Here is a 22,297-nt window from a genome sequence, read left to right as displayed (position 1 = left end):
TAGTAATCAAGTAAACACAACCATTACATTGCATATGAATATTTACATATGTTTGAAAAACATAGTTTGTATACATCAAAATAAGACAAAAGTAAAAGACGTGACTCCATAACACTCCATCTTCTCCAAAAGCTGGCAAGGGTACCTGTCTATTGTTGTCGAGAATACAAGCAGTTTTGAAAATATATCAGCATAAAGCTGGTGAGTTCATAAGCATGTTTTTATATTGAAAACTAGTCACTGAATTTGTATAAATGATTTATTTTCATTATAAGTAAAATATCGTTTGTAACGAAACCCTGGTTACCCCCAGTATGTAAATGTATACCGTTTGAAATCCCTGGCTACCACCAATAAGTAAAGTATGCTCTGTTAGAAAACCCTTGCTACCACCAGTAAGTAAAGTATGTTCTGTTAGAAAACCCTAGCTACCACCAGTAAGTAAAGTAGTCTTATTACTTAACATAAAACCAAATGTTGTATCCCTAGAATACCCTCCAGTGTAGTACGTAGGTAGTCTTATTAATTAATATAAAACTATTGAAGAATGAAAATCTCGTAAAAAAAGGTTATTTTATACTATTGTGAGTTCGTATAACCATGATAATATGACTGGTGACCTCCATGATGTTTCTTCAGGCGCCGTACGTTACAAAATTTGTCACCCCAGGCATGCCTGCCTAACTGTAGCTAGCAGTTCAGGTGTGGGATTGTCGATCATGAATAGATCTATTCACAAATTTCACGCTCTCCCTCAAGGAGACTCTAGTTATACTAAAGGTTGAGGATTTACCAGTACCCCGAAGGGTACAATGAAGAGAGGTCTCACGATCCTATATTAACTAGTTTACGTTTTGTTCTGTTGTTTTCATGTTTGAAATCATTTGTATACTATGTAGAGTATAAATAATTATACGCAAAAATAATTATTTAGTATGATACTCTTGTTATCTGTATGTAATAATGGATAAACTAAATCTGTCATACTTTATGTGTTCAGCCTTATACGTAGTTTGAATCTATAAAACTGGTAATGAATTTCCCAAACTATACCTATTATAGTTTGACTAGTATGTTATGTTCATGTACTGTTCTGAAAAATATGCAATTATGTTTTAGAAAGTGTCCCTTATGCTCCGCATATTACAAAAGGGATAAAGTATTTAAATGTTTAATGTAAAACCATTGAAATTTCATCAGTTATTAACTTCTGAAAACCTTTATGTTTGGCTTGTATTCCTCCTGAAAACGTTTTAAAAACTATAAAAGCGTAGGGGTATCAACTCACTCGTTGTTGGGTGAAAAGGCTTGAACTGGAAGATCCTCGAGTCCATGCACATGGCACTTAACGGAATCCTAATATCAATAAATACATATACGTATCTAAATTAGTGATCTCGTTGGATAAAGTGTTAGATAAACACTTGTTTTCGGTTAAGGAATGTTACTGGGACTTGGTTGAATCGAGTGAACAAGCTTTTCACCACTTAAGAGTTGTTTACAGCCGTAAATGGGAGTTTACGGCCGTGAACTGGGTTTGCGGACGTGAATAGGGTTTACGGCCGTGAATAGGGTTTGCGGCTGAGAACTAGGTTTACGGTCGAGAACTGTCCTTTGAGGGGTTTACGTCCTTTGAGGATTTGAAGGGTTTATGGTTGTAAACTCCAGAACAATGGTGCTTGATTTCGACGAAAACGTGCTCCAGATGCTCCCAAACGGCTCCAAATGATGATTTTCAGTGTTTTTCGGGTGATATGAGGGGCTTTATGAGTTTATGGTCAAGAGAGATAGAGAGAGAATGAGGGTGTTTTCGGCCAAGAAAGTTCAAATGAGGGTGGGGTTCCTGTATTTATAGGCTGGAGGGTATGGTCGGTAGTGGGGCCTACCTGGCACCGACCGTAAACGGGTTTATGACCATACAAGATTTTACGGTCATAAACTCTTCCTAGCTGTACACAGGTTGTTTTTCGAGAAAATATGGGTTTTTCGCGCAATTTTTGGTGTTCCGACTCGTATAGAATTATAACTATATCCTTAGTTGATTTTCTAACACAAGAAGTTTGACGGAAAAATCAATAAAATTCAAATTTTATTAACGGAGATGGGTTAAAATAATGGAAGAAATTTTGGTTTGTCACATCATCCCCCCATTAGAGGGAATTTCATCCCGAAATTCAAACATAGAATACAAATCATGGATTTGAAAAGAGACGCGGATATTTCGGTTTCATCTAATCTTCGCGCTCCCAAGTGAATTCAGGTCCCCGCTTGGCATTCCAGGTAACCTTCACTATTGGGATGCGACTATGTTTTGTTCGTTTGATCTCTCGGTCCATGATTTCTACTGGTTCTTCCACAAATTTGAGGTTCTCGTTGATTTCAATCTCATTGAGAGGGATCATAAGGTTCTCTTCGCATAAACACTTTTTAAGATTCGAGATGTGGAAGACGGGATGGATGTTGCTAAGCTCTTGTGGTAAACGAAGTTTGTATGCTACAGGACCGATCCTAGCGAGGATCTCGAATGGTCCTATGTATCTTGGATTTAGCTTTCCACGCTTTCCAAAGTGTATCATGCCCTTCCAGGGTGAGACCTTCAGCAAGACACGGTCTCCAACCTGGAACTCCAAGGGTTTTCTTCTTTTATCGGCGTAGCTCTTTTGTCTGTCTCGTGAAGCTTTTAGTCATTCCCGGATTTGTATGATCTTTTATGTGGTTTCACGGATGATTTCTGGGCCGGTGTGAGTGCTATCACGGACTTGTCCCTTAGCTAGTTGCGTGTCGCCCACCTCAGCCTAGCACAAAGGGGATCTGCACTTTCAGCCATAGAGGGCTTCAAACGGCGCAGCTTGGATGCTGGTATGATAACTGTTGTTGTATGAGAACTCGATCAAGGGAAAATGGGTGTCCCAGGACTTACCGAAGTCGATGATACATGCTTGCAACATGTATTCCAAGGTTTGGATGGTTCTCTCACTCTACCCAAATGTCTAAGGATGGTAAGCTGTGCTCATATCCAGATTAGTTCCAAGAGCTTTCTGTAGTGACTGCCAAAATGTCAAGGTAAACCTGCTATCTCAATCGGAGATAAAGGATACCGGCACTCCATGCAGTCGGTCTATCTGTTGGATGTAGATTCATGTGATTCTCTCCATTTTGAATGTTTCCTTGATCGATAAGAAGTGAGCAGATTTTTTCAATTGGTCGACTATTACACAGATGGTGTCGTACCCACTTAGAGATTTGAGTAATTTGGTAATGAAATCCATGGTAATCCTCTCCCACTTCCATTGTGGTATCTCCGGCTGCTGAAGCAAACCTGAGGGCTTCTGATATTCGACCTTCACCTTGGTGCATGTCAGACACTTGCCCACGAAGGTAGCGATTTCCGCTTTCATATTTGGCCACCAATATAGTTTCTTGAGATCAAGGTACATCTTGTTCGAACCTGGGTGAACGGAGTATTTAGTCTTGTGAGCTTCGTTCATGACAACCTCTCTATAACCACCAAACATTGGGGTCCAGATCCAGTTCATGAAATAATAGACTTCGTCTCCCTTGATCTCTAAGTTCTTCTCCATTCCCCTCACGACTTCATCCGACACGTTTTCTGGATTTAAGGCTTCCCGGTGAGCCTCTCTGATTTGTGCGGATAAGTGGGAATGGATAGTCATTGTCAGTGCTTTCACTCTACAAGCTGAGCATTCATTTCGGCTAAGGGCATCCGCCACCACATTGGCCTTTCCGGGATGGTAGCGTATTTCGCACTCATAATCACTGGGTAGTTCTACCCATCACCGTTGTCTCATGTTGAGCTCCTTCTGGTCAAAAATATGTTGCAGGCTTTTATGGTCAGTGAAGATAGTACACTTGGTTCCGTAGAGATAATGTCTCCATATCCTTAATGCGAAAATCGCTGCTCCCAACTCCAAGTCGTGAGTTGTATAATTGACTTCGTGTGCCTTCAGCTGTCTTGAGGCATAAGTAATAACTTTACCTCGCTGCATGAGCATGCAGCCTAGGCCCTGATTGGATGCATCACAGTAGATAACAAAGTCGTTCATCCCTTCGGGCAGAGACAGGATAGGTGTGCTGTATAAGGCCTGCTTCAATGTTTGGAATGCGGTGTCTTGCTTCTCATTCCAACAAAAGGGTACACCTTTCTGAGTTAGAGCGGTTAAGGGCTTGGCAATCCTGGAGAAATTCTGGACAAACCTGCGATAATAGCCAGCGACACACAAGAATTGACGGATTTTTGTGGGCGTCTTCGGTGCTGATCAGTTCTCTATCGCTTTGATTTTGTAAGGGTCCACATGTATGCCTTCCTCGCTAACCACGTGACCTAGGAAGGTTACTTTTTGAATCCAGAATTCACACTTGGAGAATTTCACGTATAGCATCTTCGTCCTTAGTGTTTCCAGCACTGATCTCAAGTGTTGTCTGTGATCTTCCTCGCTTCTGGAATAGACAAGTATATCATCAATGAACACGATTACAAACTTTTCCATGAAAGAATGCCATACCCGATTCAACAGGTCCATGAATATTGTTGGTGCGTTGGTTAGACTGAAGGGCATTACTACGAACTCGTAGTGACCATATCGAGTCTGGAATGTTGTCTTAGGAACATCGCTCTCGTGGAATCGCAGCTGATGGTACCCTGACCTTAGGTCTATTTTGGAGAAGTAGCTGGCTCCTTCAAGTTGGTCGAAAAGGTCGTCGATTCGAGGAAGAGGATAATGGTTTTTTACGGTGAGCCTGTTCAGTTTGTGGTAGTTAATGCACATCTAAAAAGATCCATCTTTCTTTTTCAAGAATAAGATCGGGGCTCCCCAGGGTGAGGAACTCGATCTGGTGAATCCTTTGTTGAGTAGCTTATTGAGCTGGCTGGATAATTCTTGCATTTTTTTTTGGCGCTAGGCGGTATGGGGATATAGCTATGGGAGTAGCTTCGGGGATTAGGTCGATGCGAAACTCGACTTGGCGCTAAGCAGGGATTCCCGGAAGCTCTTTAGGAAAGACATCAGGAAAGTTACAGACTTTGGGGATGCTCTCGAGGTCCTTTACTTCCTATTTCTCATTAACCACATGGGCTAGAAATGCATGAAACTCCTTTCGCAAAAAAAATTTGGGCTTTGATGCATGAAATGATACGGAGGTTCGAGCTGAGTTTATCGCCATAAATCATGAGGATTTCACCAGAGGGTAAATTGAGATGGATAGCTTTTTCGTAACAAAGGATATCAACATGATTGGGGCTTAACCAATCCATGCCAATGATGACATCGAAACTCTTTATGGCAACCGACATAAGATCGATTGGAAAGGAATGATCTTTAGGGTAAGGTTACAACCTATGAATATGTCGTTAGTGCTCTCTTTCTCACCGTTAGCCATCTCGGTGGTAAATGTTTAGGTTAGAGATTGGGTTTTATGTTTGAGAAGATGCTTGAATGCATGACTAACAAAACTTCTCTCTGCACTAGAATTGAAAACAATGCATGCATAAGACTTGTCGAGGAGGAACGTACCTGTAACAATGGTAGGGTCAGAAACTGCCTCCTCTTGCCCCATAGATAGTACTTTCCCTGTGTTGCCAGTTTTTGTTGCCTCGGGGAAATTTCTCTTATAATGCCCGAGTTCCCCACAGCCAAAACAGGCTTGACCGATACCTGCTCTAGAGGCTTGCTTGGTTGGTTGGACTTGTGTCCTGCAGCCTCGAGCCATGTGACCGTTCTTTCCACAGTTGCTGCAAAGCATTTCACGGCATGGGCCGGGATTGTGATGATGATAGTTGCACTTATCGCACCGAGGAAGGGTACTAGCATATCTACTGGTAGGTGCTTGAGTACAGGAACAGCGACAGGAGTAGTAGCAGCGTGAACTGCCACCGTTTCCTGTTTCTTTGAGGGTTCTCGCGAATTTTGGCCCTTTTGTTGCTTCCAGAACTTTCTTTTCTCACCACTCCCTTTTGTTGGTTCGGGAGCGGTTGTCACTTTATCAATATCAACTTCGTGATCTATGAGAGTCTGCGTCAGGCACTTGCGTTGTCAAATGTGGTTGGCCTAGCAGCCAAAACATTTCCTTGCGTTGGGGGCGTCAATCCCCAAAAATGTACCTCTCTATTTTCTTACTTTCTGGGGTGACCATTCCCGGGAAGAGAAGTGCAAGATCTTCAAACCTAGTAGTGTAGGCAGCATTGTCGGAACCCTTCATCTTCAAGTTCCATAGCTCGTGCTCCAGTTTCTGCATCTCACCCCGTAGGCAGTACTCAGCAAGCATGAGCTCCTTCAAGCTCTTCCAACCCATAGCATTCACTACTGGTAGGGTTAGGGATTTGAATCAACTATTCCACCAGGTCAATGTTTTGTCTGTGAAGGCGCAAGCAGCGAAATTCACCCTGCTCGCTTCCGCGCATACACAGATCTCGAAGACCGATTCGATCTTCTCGATCCATCGGGTTAGGGCAATGACGCGTCCATTGCCGTCAAAGGATCTGGGCTTTGCATTTATAAAGTCTTTGTAGGAACACTCCTTCTGATGTCCTTGACCCCCTTCCACATTAAGGGGATGGGCACCACTTCCTGACCCGCTAGAGCCACCAGAATTTATCTGTGACATCGCGGCAGCCACATCAGCTGTAACAGTTGCCTGAAACATAGCAGGATCGAACTGAGGAGGTGGTGGAGTTGGATCTGTTGGAGGATTGTTTTTCTTTATGTTGGGTCTTTTCTGTGGAGGCATCTCTTTCTATATCAGGAAGAAGAAGATGGTAAGTCCCTTAGATTTCGAATCAAGAGATATAAAAAAATGCATATCTCTATCTGATAGGTAAAGTGTGTTACTAAATGATAAATAAGGAAAAGTTAATAATACAAGTAAACTATCGCTAAGAAAGAATGAGTAGCAACACTTGGAACGAATCTCTAAAATGTATTTGGCTCTGAATAAATTACTCCTATAGCATTTTAAGTTGTATGTTTTGTCCTATCAATATCTTGTGGTAGGAATACTTGGTACGTTTTACGCCTGCTGCAGAACCGTTGTCACTCCCACGCACATGTTGGTCATGTATCGAATGAATATAGTTGATCAGGCTATATTGACCCCAGACATGATTACATAACTGCCCAAGTTTAACCACAGTGTCCAACACCCAAATACTTTTGTTTTTTTCTACTTACGATATTGTTTCTGTTGGTAGGTATAGTTGTATACTTCTTATAAAATACTTATATTTTAAAATATACTTTTAGTTCGGATCGCTTCGGCCCCTTGGTGTTTATAGTTGTATACCATATAAGGTTCGGTATACTTAGTTCACTATAAACAATAGCTCTGATACCAATCTGTCACACCCCCGAACCATCAGAACAAATGGTGGAAGCCTCCGGGGGTGGGTGACATCATGCGTAGTATCACAACAATTGCATCATAGAAATCAAGTAAACACAATCATTACATTGCATATGAATATATATACATATGTTTGAAAAACATAGTTTGTATACATCAAAATGAGACAAAAGTAAAAGACATGACTCCATAACACTCCGTCTTCTCCAAAAGCTGGCAATGGTACCTGTCTATTGTTGTCCTGAGAATACAAGCGGTTTTGAAAACGTATCAGCATAAAGTTGATGAGTTCATAAACATGTTTTTATATTGAAAACTAGTCACTGAATTTGTACAAATGATTTATTTTCATTATAAGTAAAATATCGTTTGTATTGAAACCTTGGTTACCCCCAGTATGTAAAATGTATTCTGATTGAAAACCCTGGCTACTGCCAATAAGTAAAGTATGTTCTGTTAGAAAACCCTGGCTACCACCAGTAAGTAAAGTATGTTCTGTTAGAAAACCCTAGCTACCACCAATAAGTAAATTAGTCTTATTACTTAACATAAAACCAAATGTTGTATCCCTGGAATACCCCCAGTGTAGTATGTAGGTAGTCTTATTAATTAAAATAAAATTGATGAAGAATGAAAATCCCGTAAACAAAGGTTAGTTTATACTATTGTGAGTTCGTATAACCATGCTAATATGACTGGTGACCTCCTCCATAATGTTTCTTCAGGCATCGTACGTTACAAAATTTGTCACCCCAGGCATGCCTGCCTAACTGTAGCTAACAGTTCAGGTGTGGGATTGTCGGTCCCGAATAGATCTATTAACAAATTTCACGCTCTCCCTCCAGGAGACTCTAGTTATACTAAAGGTTGAGGATTTACCAGTACCCCGAAGGGTACAATGAAGAGAGGTCTCACGATCCTATATTAACTAGTTTACGTGTTGTTCTGTTGTTTTCATGTTTGAAATCATTTGTATACTATGTAGAGTATAAATAATTATACGCAAAAATAATTATTTAGTATGATACTCTTGTTATCTGTATGTAATAATGGATAAACTAAATCTGTCATACTTTATGTGTTCAGCCTTATACGTAGTTTGAATCTATAAAACTAGTAATGAATTTCCCAAACTATACCTATTATAGTTTGACTAGTATGTTATGTTCATGTACTGTTCTGAAAATTATGCAATTATGTTTTAGAAAGCATCCCTTATGCTCCGTATATTACAAAAGGGATAAAGTATTTAAATGTTTAATGTAAAACCGCTGAAATTTCATCAGTTATTAACTTGTGAAAACTTTTATGTTTGGCTTGTATTCCCCCTGAAAACGTTTTAAAAACTATAAAAGCGTAGGGGTACGAACTCACTGGTTGTTGGGTGCAAAGGATTGAACTGGAAGATCCTCAAGTCCATGCACGTGGCACTTAACGGAATCCTAATATCAATAAATACATATACGTATCTAAATTAGTGATCTCGTTAGATAAAGTGTTAGATAAACACTTGTTTTCGGTTAAGGAATGTTACCGGGACTTGGTTGAATCGAGGGAACAGGCTTTTCACCACTTAAGAGTTGTTTACAACCGTAAATGGGAGTCTACGGCTGTGAACTGGGTTTGCAGCCGTGAACAGGGTTTACGGCCATGAATAGGGTTTGCGGCCGAGAACTTGGTTTACGACCGAGAATTGTCCTTTGAGGGGTTTACGGCCTTTGAGGATTTGAAGGGTTTATGGTCGTAAACTCAAGAACAATGGTGCTTGATTTCAACGAAAACGTGCTCCAGATGCTCCCAAACAGCCCCAAATGACGATTTCCGGTGTTTTTCGGATGATATGAGGGGCTTTAGGTGTTTATGGTCAAGAGAGATAGAGAGAGAATGAGGGTGTTTTCGGCCAAGAAAGTTCAAATGAGGGTGGGGGTCCTGTATTTATAGGGTGGAGGGTATGGTCGGTGGTGGGGTCCACTTGGCATCGACCGTAAACGGGTTTACGGCCGTACACGAGTTTACGATCGTAAACTCGTCCTAGTTGTACAGACGTCGTTTTTCGAGAAAATACGGGTTTTTCGCGCGATTTTTGGTTTTCCGACTCGTATAGAATTATAACTATATCCTTAGTTGATTTTCTAACACAAGAAGTTTGACGGAAAAATCAATAAAATTCATATTTTATTAACGGAGATGGGTTAAAATAACGGAAGAAATTTCGGGTTGTCACATTGATTCATACGGTAAGCATGCTTCCGGGGATGAAGTTAGGTAAGAGATGATTAACTAAGAAAATAAACACCCAAGCCTTTCTATAAGTTTATGATTTGGACCAGGCAATCTCACTTTGAAGGTTTAGATGATGCTAGAAAATTAGCATGAGTGGGTGAATCAATGTCATCTCAATAGATGGTCTCACTGATGATATACTTAGAGAGATTTAGGCACATACAACAGGATGCTTCTAGGGACATTATTTGTAAAAAGTTGCATACTTGGTGCAAGACATGCCACCATCAAATCATGAAAGGTACAACGATATTTAGAAAGAATGACCATACCTAATGTAGTTTGTAAGAGAAAACTCCGTAATCAAGCAGATCCAAATAACTTTATGATTAGGTAGTCAATTTTTAGCTTGGTTGCATTTGTCAAATTTCCCTATTCTTATGATTCAATTGTTTGAGACACTTTGTAGGCACAATGTATGATCGTAATGACATTTCTCATCGGTTTCATTAAAATGGTGCAATGAAATTGCAAATCTTGAACCAAATGTGTATTGACACATTAGGTAGACCGTCACCAATACCCATTTGAAACTATCTAAAAACATCATATGATCAAACATTCATGTTATCGCTTGTTTAACTTCAAATCAGTTCCTAAAATCAAAGAACTTTTAACACACAATAAATGCATAATTTTTAGGAGCTTTAGGGGTAAATAAGTTCTAATTTCATAGATAATTCAAACATCGGACACCACATTAAATTCCCCCCCCCCCCCCCCAATAGATTAATAACCTTCTTCGAGTGTTTGCTATTCTCTGAATGATCAAGTGACAACATAGCAGAACTAATCACGTTTCTCCCCATTGGATAAATAACCTTCTTCTTTCATCTTTGTAACAGTCATCAGACCTGGTAGATGATAGTATATGAAATTTTCTTCTTCTTCTTTTGATTTTCGTGGATTCAGACCTTCTATGAACAGATCTTAGAACAGATCTTCTAAACTGCTCTGATAACTTGAATGTATCATAAAACCCGCTCTGATACAAATTGAATGTTTGTATCGATCGGATACACTCAAGTATAAATAATGAAGAACAATCAAAGAACAAAAGAACACAATTGTCACAAAGATGCTTTCACTATGAAAGGGGTGTTCTCACCAAGAGAATGAAGGTCACAAAGACGGTCACCAAGACGTTGACGGCACCAAGCCATACATTAGGGTTCACCTTAATGTTGAATATATAGTAATCTAATCTAGTAAATCCCTTCATTCACCAAGATATCAGATCTGTTATCTATTTTATATTTACAAAGTATAACTACCTAATATACATATGATCACTAATTTCATTGATCATTCTGGAGTTGGTGTTGGCGCTGGCGTTGGCGCTGGTGGCCAGCATGTAATGTGTTTGACTTATCAGATCATAATGTGTAACCTTACATTTTTTCTGCATTATAAATAAGAAAACCCCAAAAATATTTTATTTTTAGTTATTTTAGTGTCTAATTTTCTACATATATAAAAAAAATATTCAAAAAAAATCAAAAATTTTGGAAAAAGTTACATGGGATGAGGAAATTCTTACTTTCAATAGGTCTGTATAAATTGAAAATGAAAGTCTGAAGAGACTGCATCAATAGTGGTAAGTTCAGTAATAGTTATCATAACTAGGGGTTGCAAAACACCGTGAGCCGAGACGTTGACTATAAAAAATAAAAAGAATGGTGTGCTGAAACACTACATGAGCGGTAATAATAGTTTCAAAATTATTTGCTTTTGAATGTTTACAAAGAACCTTGATCGAAAAGTCTGGACCCACAGAACATGGCCCTATTTTTTGTAACACATTACCCTCACATTAATAGAGAACCTTATATCAGATCCACACAGCCAACAAATAAATGAAGAAGTGAGCAAAACTGTCATATCCAAACTTGTCAGGGGTACAAAATGTCAAATCTAATACCCTAGTAATTTTCTAGCACAAAAAATTATATATATATATGTGTGTGTGTGTGTGTGTGTGTGTGTGTGTGCAGAATTTGATTGAAGAACTCAAAGCTGAAGATAAAGATACAAAAACTCAAGTTCAATCAAATCAGAAGTCATCTGAAAGACAAATATGGCAAGTGAAGCCATGTGTGATATGATATTTGGTTGTGGCAAGTTCTTAAGGATGAGTTGAGTCTGGTTCTTAATTATCTAGTCTTGAGGAGATAAAATTCTTAAATGTGTTATTTTCTCTTGAAAGACTAATTAAGGTTTAAAGCTTAAATAAAAGTTACAATTGGTTTATTGGTTTACATCGTCGAGCTTCTTCCTGAATTTGGGATTTTATGAAAGATGGAAGGTATTGCAATGGTTACCTAAATAGTGATTCCATTGGAGTTTCCTCGATGTAAGGTATGATCATGTGAGAAGATAAAAGTAGAAGAAAAGTAAAAAGTAAGAAAAGGAAAAGGAAAAAAATAAGTGAATTGTTTTATTTATTGAAGTTTAATTTTTTACTTTCCTTAATTATATTTTAGTTTTTATTCTAAGTTCTTCTTAGGTCATTTACATCTTTCCATGTTGTTCATAATATTTAATCTTTTTATTACTTGAAGACAAATAAGGTTTAAGCTTGGGAGATTTGATAGATGTCATTTTATGCATCTTCCAGAGTATTTTTTATTAGCATTTAGCATCATATTTACGCATTTTTCATGTGCATTAGTGTAAATAATGTTCAGCTCATGTTTATTGTCAACATTCTCATACTGCTCGTGTTTTAATGTCTTTTTCAGGTATTTCAAGTGGAGATGTGATTTGGAAGCAGCTTGGATGCATTATAGGAGCTTAATGGAGATAAAACACCTGAGGAAGTTGGAAGTTGGGTCAGATTTGCTAAAGCTGAAGAGTTTGCATCTAAAACGAATGTTTTTTAGTTTACGCGATCGTGTTTTTCACCATGTGATCGTGTTTCATCTTTGTAAATTTCCCAATTAATAAATCAAGTTTTGAGACCTCGAAGGACTTATACAATTGTGTTTCTCCATAAAACATGATCGTATATTTGAGTTGCATGTCAGAAATAGCACCGTACTTCATTAAACGGGATTTTAGGAGATTTTAGGCAAAAACACGATCATGTTTTTCCCCTTACACGGTCGTGTTTTCTTGTTTTTGACTCCAGAAGTTACTGGCTTGCATATAAATCCGGCCTCTCTGATCAATTTGAAGCCTAGACGTTCCCAGACGAAGAAAACCAGTTTCACACGATTTTTGAGGCGATTTCTCTCCTTTTACATCGATTTTGAAGAGTTGAAGCCTGTGGATCGTTTCATTCCTTTAGTTTAGTAAGATTAGTCATTTAATTCTTCTTTTTATTATTTTAAGATTAGATTTTAGCGATGCCTGGCTAAACCGTAGATTTCAGTTTTGCTTAGACTAGTACTTTTCATATAATCAATCATTAGACCTGGTTTTTAATTTGTGATTTTGTCTATATTTTTCAGTGTTGCACTTAATGAATGTTTGATTTTGATTCTTTTTAGCTTGATCACCTAATTAGGGTTTAATTATTCTAGTTAATCAGTTAATAGAATCTGTAATTGTTCTAATCAACTGGTAATAAGTAACAAGTATCAGATTGGTTCCATGTTGGGATTTAACTCTGATATAAACTGAAATTTCATATTTTTATGTTTCTGAGCTTGTAAGAAGTATTGAATGTTGTTGGGATTTTACACTAATCATAATGTTGCTTTTCTGAATTTAATTAAGAGCTTGTTTAATTAGATCTATAAAAAGTTAGGGTTGATTGAAGATCTTGTTTTGGTTAACTAATTAAGTAAAAAAGAATGTACAGGAGCTTATTAGTTGTTCTCAGTACCAGCTTAGATATAACACATTTTAAATAACCAGGTAAATGTTGATTGCATGATTAGGAAAGTCGCAACATAACTGAATTTGTTTTTATTACTGAATATCATTTAGTTATTTTCACTGCTATTTAGTTTTTAATTATTAATCAAAAATACCCTTTTTCCATTTTCTGTTTTATGACTAGTATGTGCCTTACGCGAAGAGGCATTAATCATTAAGTTATGTCTCTGAGGATTCGACCATGCTTCCATGTGCTACTCATTAGTCTATTCGAGCAGTGATAAATTTATTTGCTTAAGACATCTGCGACAGCGTGTTAATAAAATCTCTTGAGATCATAATTTTAAGATCAGAAAGTGAGAACAACGGGAATAGGTAATTCGGTTATTTGTTGGGTGCGAAATACATATTTAAAAAGATTATAATTATATTGTTATATGTTGAAAATCATATGTGCTCAACAGGTTTTCAAGTCTGACTCACTCAGTTTCTTTGTATCACAAGTAGTGATACGAAGGTTTAGAGATATTAATGTTTGAATCTGTCAAGAAATTTGAGTTTTAGGTCACTAAATAAATTAATGTGAGGTTTGTAAAGACTAGTTTATGTTTATATTTTTGTATCAATTATGACATCTCAAACTTTTAAATATTAATAAAAAAACATTTATTCGGAAATATTGTGATACTAATATCATTTCACATTAATAATGTTTTGGGACAAATTTTGCAATAATAAAATAATATTATATTTTAAATAAATATAAAGAAAATATATATATATATATATAATTGTTCGTACATCAATCAAATCTAAAGTCAGGACTTACAAAAAGTTTGGGCCGCATTATTTTTTACGAATAGTGAAAGTATTGTATATTTATATTGAAGAACAAGTCCGAAATTGTATATTTTGGAGGCATAATGCTAAGTGTGAACCTTTTCCATGAAACCCAAAGCAAGAGAAACAAACATTATGTTATTTTAAAGTAGAAACTTTAAAACAAATCATTTAGAGTCCAAAATCAGAACACCAGTTCCAAAACATAGAATTAAAATTACCAAAATCAAAAAACATATTGAAGACAAGTAAATTACGATATAAGAGGATAAAGTGTTGTCATTTCGTTGAAATACCGATGATACTAAACATTTCTGAAGCATGTGTCGAAAGATTTTTCATTCAAAAAGTAAGATTTAAATCGAAACAAAATACACAGTATATTTTTCACACTCCACAATGATCATAGCTTTTTTTTGAATGATGGATGCATTAAAGAACAAACTAGCAAGATCTTAGAACAAAATTATAAAATACAAGTATAAAAATAGAGAGTTACATCAATCAAACTAATTAATAAAATTAAACACAATTAATTGGATATAATGACCGCTTTAACGTCTCTTCTTCACATAAACACAATTTTAGCTAATTTATTTAACCAAATATATTATTTAAGAAACGAGTATAATAACTTCAAATAGCAATAAGTAGCAAACACGTGACATAAAGGGTCAAAGGGATATCAATAACCGTGTGGGGTGTTTGCTAATTATTAGTTAGATAGTGTCGATCATTAACTTTGTCCTCTTCATAGGTTCGTTTCACAATAATTTCTTTTATATTTTTAAATGTTATTCAACAGCTCAATACAATGGTTAATAAGGCCAAACCTTTAGGTTAATTTATTAAGAGTAGAGGCGAAGTCAGATGGAACGTTGGGGTACTACAGCACCCTCCAAAAAAATTGTTTTATGTATATAAAAAAAATTATTTGTAAAAATGTTCTATGTTATTATATCCTCAGCTAAAAAGATTATATCATGTTTTTAATGCCTCGAATATGATAACTACATAGAATATTTATTGATAATTTTTGTACCTTCATATAAAAATTTCTAACTCCGCCACTGATTAAGGGTTTGGTCATTTTTAGTTACTAATTTTTTCTAAATGTTTTATTTTGGTCATTATACTTTGTTTAAGCTATCATTGGTCATGAAACTTGTTTATTTTTAATCATTTTGATCACTCTAATCGGTGATAACCGATATATAACATTGTCAATGTTATAATCAATCATTGAACTTTTTTTTGATGTTTTATTTGTCACTCTAAATTTTATTATCATTTATAAATTTAAAAAAAATACAATTTTTTTTCTCTAAAACTAAACTTGTTACATCCATTATTTTAGAATAACTTATAGAGTAAATTACATGAATGGTCCTAATGGTTTGGGTTAGTTTGCACGTTTGGCCCTTAACTTGTTTTTTTAACTCGAAAGGTCCCAACAATTTATTTTTGTTGTATGCTTGATCCCTATCTTACCTAAAAAGATTATGTTGTCCTTGATTTCTTAATTTATTTAAATAAACACGTACCCAACCCCACTTCTATCTCACTTCACATTATCTTATCTACTCCACCTTATTTGTTGGGTATGTATTTATTTAAATAAATTAAAAAAATCAAGGGTAACATAGTCTTTTTAGGTAAGACAATAACTAAGTACACAACAAAAACAAATAATATGGACCTTCCGAATTAAAAAACTAAGTTAAAGATCAAACGTGTAAATTAACCGAAATCATAAGGACCATTCTTGTAATTCACTCAAACTTATATGAATAATCCTTGTGACTAAATGTACATCCGCTAAATGTACATCCGACCGTAAATCACAATAGCTTTTTTTTTAAATCATTGGGATTGTTCGAGTTTAAAAAGTTAATGACTATCCTACCGTAAATCACAATGATTATTCATATAATTTACTAATTGATGTAACAAGTTGAGTTGTGGAAAAAATGAAGAAATAGTAGTTTTTTTTAATTTTTTATAACGATAATAAAAAACTAAAGTGACTAAAATAAAATAAAGTAAAAAAATCAATAACCAATGATAACTTAAACAAAATATAATGATTAAAATAAATCACCCAAAAAAGTTCAACGACTATTTATAACCTTAACAATATCATTTGATTTTATATACCTACTATCTCCGATTAGAGTGATCAAAATAAACAAGTTTAATAACCAATGATAGGTTAAACAAAATATAATTACCAACCCATAGTTAATCTTTTTACAAACTTGCAAGATATCAGAAAATATGATTCATTCTTTTTTATGCATCTTAGCAAGTATCATGGTTGTTATACAACAAATATGTCAACAAGTTCTGTTGTAGAATACTAAAAAAAACATTTCAACATTTAAAGATGTCAACATAAAAGCTACACGTCAACATTTTCACTGCCCCTTCCAATATTCCATTACTTTTCTTCATGTTCAAAATCACCATAAAGAAAGAAGCATTCAACTCATTTCAGCAAAGTATAGTATATAATAAAGTCACCATCATTATATGCACATAACCCTACACCCTTCTACCTACCATCAAGATCCCACCGGAGCAATACCTTTCGCCTTGGCGGCAGCAGACGCCGCACTCGCGGCAGCAGCAGCTGCCGCTGCCGCAGCCGCCGCCGGATTCGGCGTCGAAGGCGGCACCCGCTGAGGCGCCGCCACTTGCTGCGGTTGCTGAGCTGGCGCGTTGGCGTTTAATTGAGCCAAAAGTTCTTTAATCTGTTTTCCCGATAAAGTCTCGTGTTCCAACAACGCATTAGCAAGGGCGTGGTGTTCTTTACTGTAAGTAGTGAGGATATTTCTGGCATTATTATATGCTTTTTCCAAAAACCCACGTACTTCTTTCTCAATCAAAAGTCTTGTTTCAGTGCTCATTGATTTCCCATTATCATCGTAATTATGAGCAACAACACCAACTTCTTTACTCATTCCATATTTCGTCACCATTTCTCTTGCAAGCCTTGTAGCCTGTTCAAGATCCGAAGAAGCTCCTGAAGTCACTTCATCTTCTCCAAAGATAAGCTCCTCTGCAACTCTCCCACCCATACACACATCCAGCCTGGCCAGCATTTCCTTCCGGGAGACACTCGTCTCGTCTTTTTCCGGCAGCTGAGCCACCATCCCGAGGGCCATTCCGCGGGGGACGATGGTGGCTTTGTGAACCGGGTGGGCCCCGTCGGTGTGGAGCGCCACCAGGGCGTGGCCGCCTTCGTGGTAGGCGGTTAGCTTACGGACCTCATCGGAGATGACGGCGGATTTCCGTTCACTTCCCATCATGATTTTGTCTTTGGCGAATTCGAGGTCCGCCATGCTTACCGATTTAGCACCGTCCATTGCCGCCTTGAGTGCCGCCACGTTCACCAAGTTTGCCAGGTCAGCACCGGAGAATCCCGGTGTTCCTCTCGCAACCACCATTAGATCGACATCATCCGCCTTCAAGATCTGTTGCAATGAATTTTAATTTTACCAACTTGTATTTTTTTTTTTTTTTTAAAATTAAAAAAGAAAAGGGCAAAAAGGTCATTTTACGTTTGACATGTGAGACTCCATGATCTGGCGCCTGCCTTCAACATCGGGATTGGGGACAACGACACGGCGGTCAAACCTCCCGGGTCTGACCAGCGCCTTATCCAAGGACTGAGGGAAGTTGGTTGCAGCAATAACAATGATCCCTTCATTCTGTTTAAATCCATCCAATTCAACAAGCAACTGATTCAAAGTCATCTTCATGTATTGTTGATCCTTAGGGTTTCTGCTTCCACCAATGGCATCAATCTCATCTATGAAGATGATACAAGGTGAACGTTTTTTAGCTGCAGCAAAAAGATCCCTCACTCTTCTTGCTCCAACACCAACAAACATTTCCTCAAATTCACTTCCACTGCATGAGAAAAACGGGACACCCGCTTCTCCCGCGATTGCACGGGCCAACATGGTTTTTCCCGTCCCCGGTGGGCCCACAAGTAAAACACCTTTTGGTAATTTTCCACCCAGACGGGTGAATCGCTACACATCACAATTCAATCAAAAATTAATTTCTTATATTGTTGAGTAAATTATGTTTTTGGCCTCCAAGCATAGTTGGATTTTGCAATATTGGTCCCAAAAGGTTTTCTCTTCTAATATTGGTCCCAAAATGGTTTATACTTTAAGGACCAAAATTGCATAAATCAGCTATACAAAGGGACCAAAACTGACTCACAAAGAATAATCATTTTACACGGAAATGGAACCAAAAACGTTACAAGTCAAATGTGGATCAAAATTGCAATAAAAAAAAAATGGAACAACTGCGAAAACCAGCTATACTCGAGGACAAAAAATGTAGATTACTTGATATTCTTGGACTATTTTTAAATTTATAAAAGTAGATTTATTTATTCACCTTAGGGTCACGTAGATAGTAAACAATTTCTTCAAGTTCAGCTTTTGCTTCATCTACACCTTTCACATCACTAAACTTTGTGCTGGATTCCATACTTGGCTGGACCTCATCATGAAGACCTAGACCTAAAAGGATATGACCAATATCGTCCATTATTAATAACAGTTGTTAAATAAACAGTAATTTGTTACTTATCATCATTTATACACACAAGGGTAAAACAGTCATTTACTCAGATTCAGATAGTTGATTCGGTCTAAAAAAGAAGCAGTAAGAGTTTACATATACAATTTATCCATATAGAAGGAGTAGGGGCAAAAGATAAAGAAACAGCCCTTAGTGAGCTTGATAATGTATAAAGGAGTAGGGGCAAAAGTGTAATTAATACCTTTAGTGATTCCTCTATCCTCGATAAGTGCTCCAACACCAGACATGAGTAGAAAAGTCATGCCCAAAGCACGAACTGTACGCCATATCTGTTCTTTCAAATGTCCTCCTTCAGTAGCCACCATATGTATAGGTGCAGCAGCTGTTCCCAACACACCTTCTTTTGTAGATTTTCCAACATTTTTCAAAGCTGAAAATCCACCAATCATTTCCTCATCATATCCTCCTTTCCCAGACCCTGCCATTCCTAAAATTCACAAAAAAAAAAAAAATTATAATTATAATTATAACAAGTAACATGGTTTTTTACTTTTTTACTCCATTTGTTCATGTTGACACTTACCTCTTTGTAATGTTTTGAGCAACTCGCTTTCATCCAATCGGTCAACTTTGACCAGGGCTTTGACGTATTCTTTAAGTGCTGAAGGATTTGAGTGCAAATAAGGCTGACTTTCAAACTGTCTTATCACAGCTTCTGGATCACTTTGATGATAAAGCTCCCTGAATGATGCAGCATTTCCTCTGTTGTCTGCATCACGTTCACGCATTCTTCTTGCAAAACCTCCACCATAGCTTGACTGAAACCTTCTTTGCCCACTTGCCACCTTGTAAACTGCAAATATATAATCAGTTAATCATTCCATACATTAAGTAACTAATAGGGAAGGTATGTATGTATATACCTGTATCAGATACAACTGTTTGAGAAGTATTGTATGATCTGGTATACAAGCTTTTCAGAAGCTTCACTTGTGATTGTGGCCTTGAGACCTATTATATATAAATAAAGTAATAAACACTAACATGGTGAATAGTAAAACCATTTGCAAAGTATAGTAGTGAAAAACTCCTGAAAGTATATTTGCAAATGAGTAAAGATGATGTATTTTTTAATCTCCAATGAATATGATTGATTCAGTGATAGAACAATCGGAGGCTATGTTCACAAACTTCATACCTAACTAGAGGCTGATCTCCTATTCTGTAGCATATAAAAAGTTCTCAACCAAACAAGAAAAGAAAAAGTGATGAAAGAAAAGAAGAATAGAGAAAGTTGCAATCAATAACAGACAAGTGTGTGCCCAGAATTGATACTTTGTCTTTTTACAACATTTAGGACCTACAATTAAACTACCCTAATTCCTAACACTTATTATATCATTTCTTCACGAATTTTACCTAATCATGCAGTAAGAACAAGCATGTATTCGTTTGATGGCTAAGCAAAGTGTAAAGAAATTCAACTACTATGTTGTCCAACAAAAACCGATTCTTAACATAATACTGCAAGTGAGACCAAAAAGAACCATGATCATGAAAACACTTCAATTTCAGTACATCAAATCTGATGAATGTAGCAAGAAGACCAAAGAAACATTCATCAAGAAAACACTACACATTTCAATATATAAGTATATATTCATATACATATATCAATCAACCAAATGTCCAACAAATTGCATTAATCTACAGCTACGTAACCATGTAGAAGTTACTTGAAGGAGGTCTGTGAGAACCCTAAAAGCTCTTTCAGATTAGGGTTTTCTTTCCTTTCGTATGTAACCCTAAGTGATTTCAAAGGAACGTTAAGGTGTAATAATCCATCCATATGCATAATTGACATGATCTAACCAAGAAAGATGAAACAGAGCAATTGTTGAAATAAAAGATGAAGGAAAATAGACCTGGGTAAGAAGGCGTTTTAGGCCCATCTTTCTCCTTCTCTTCAAATCACAGGTCAGATCTTTGTCTCGCCCTTTCTTCCTCGAACAGAAATTTCAAAATAGATGCTTGATTCAAAGGCTGCGCGCTTTCAGCGAGAAATTGGTGGGTTTACGAGAGAGGTAGGGGGAAGAGATGTCTTGAAGGGGAAACGAAAGATTGGATTTTTATGTTGTTTTAGGAAATCCTAATCCAATTGTTCGTTAAATGGTTCATAGGCTGCTGAATAGTGAACACGCGTTGCAGCACGCCTCACCTAAGTATGCACCATTTTATTTTTAATTTGCGAGTCGCATTCGGTGAAGCTCGAGTGGGCCTCATGTATCGCATACACAGTACAACCAGTTCGGCATATCGAGTTCAGTAGCCAAATTCGGTGAGTTTCTATCGAGTGAATCGAATTAATTTATTTTTTACCATTTAAATATATATCACAATTTCTAAAAAACTATCTCATTTTTCAATATATAACTTCTTTCTTTTCAAAAATTTAAATTTTAAAAATTTTCTCAACTACTATAAATACTAACATCATCTTTTATTTTTTACCATATTCAAACTTTTTCATTCAACTCTTATAATTTTTTTATGTTTCATCTTCTTCAAACTTCATCTCTAAAAAAATGGTTCATGTTTTGACCATGGATGAAAGAGATCATATATTCATATTGGTTTGTTCATGGATCGATGTAACTAAAGAGTCGATCAACATTAGCGTCAATGCGTCTACTTCCTGTAGGAGAGTCAACGAAAGATATAACCGTGAAGTCAATCGACGTCGAAGTAAAGATCAACCATTCTTCAAATGGAGCATGTAAACACAGTTGGAGTGCAGTTTCACAGTATGTTTCTTAGGACAAGGCATGAAGTAGTCAACGATGAAAATTAATAAATTTTGTTCATCAATGCTCTTGAGTTTTTTCGTGAAGAAACTAACAAACATTTCCATTAGTTGACTTTTGGCAAGTTGTGAGGCAATGAGACAATTGGCATCAATGTTAGGTGCATAAATTGCACCTTTTCATAGGTTAATTTCATGTTTATTTATAGCATTGCATTGCATTTTTAGTGTAACTTTCATGTATTTTGCATTTAGGGATATTATCGAGGATCTATTGATATTTCACCATTTTTTGTGGATGTTTCAGGGTGATTTGAAAATTGGAACATGCTTAGGATGTTCGAGGGAAGCTCTTGGTGAAGATTCGGAGCTAAATTGAAGAAATTGATTGGTTATTTTGCAGTTCATTACGCGGTTCGTGCTTTAGCAAAGCATACATTACACGGTCGCGCTTTGGAAGCATTTGAGCACATCAGGATTATCACACGGTCGTGTAATGACAAGGCATACGTTACACGGGCCGTGTAACGTGATTTAACTGATTTTTGAATTTGTAACTCCCGATTTATCTTTGGTTCCTTGCACATTTAGACATAACTTCGACTTGGGAATTCAAAAGGGCGATTT

The 22,297-nt window shown here is 36.8% G+C and overlaps 1 protein-coding gene across 1 annotated transcript; it reads right to left on the bottom strand.

Moving 5' to 3' along the window:
* Positions 1 to 16,567: 16,567 nt before the first annotated feature.
* On the bottom strand, positions 16,568 to 21,064 carry FTSH4 (FTSH protease 4). Its single transcript, XM_078959210.1, has 7 exons — positions 20,793 to 21,064; positions 19,791 to 19,878; positions 19,451 to 19,720; positions 19,109 to 19,354; positions 18,721 to 18,845; positions 17,865 to 18,341; positions 16,568 to 17,777 (listed from the first exon to the last, which is right to left on the bottom strand). The coding sequence occupies exons 1-7, from the start codon at positions 20,817 to 20,819 to the stop codon at positions 16,866 to 16,868; spliced, it is 2,145 nt and encodes a 714-aa protein (XP_078815336.1). The 5' UTR covers positions 20,820 to 21,064; the 3' UTR covers positions 16,568 to 16,865.
* Between the last annotated feature and the right edge of the window lie 1,233 nt (positions 21,065 to 22,297).

This window comes from Lactuca saligna, chromosome 6 (genome assembly GCF_052625555.1).
Source record: "Lactuca saligna cultivar CGN05327 chromosome 6, ASM5262555v1, whole genome shotgun sequence".
NCBI classification, from domain to species: Eukaryota; Viridiplantae; Streptophyta; class Magnoliopsida; order Asterales; family Asteraceae; genus Lactuca; species Lactuca saligna.
Note: the sequence above shows the minus strand (reverse complement) of the source record. Positions and strands in the feature narration are given on the sequence as shown.

What these genes read in the sequence shown, in the direction of transcription:
- FTSH4 (XM_078959210.1), bottom strand. Translation starts at nt 20,819, where the DNA reads ATGGGCCTAAAACGCCTTCTTACCCAG. An exon ending in GGATAGAGGAATCACTAAAG is followed by an intron (nt 18,846 to 19,108) that starts GTATTAATTACA and finishes ATATCCTTTTAG; the next exon opens with GTCTAGGTCTTCATGATGAG. An exon ending in ACTATCTACGTGACCCTAAG is followed by an intron (nt 18,342 to 18,720) that starts GTGAATAAATAA and finishes TGTGATGTGTAG; the next exon opens with CGATTCACCCGTCTGGGTGG.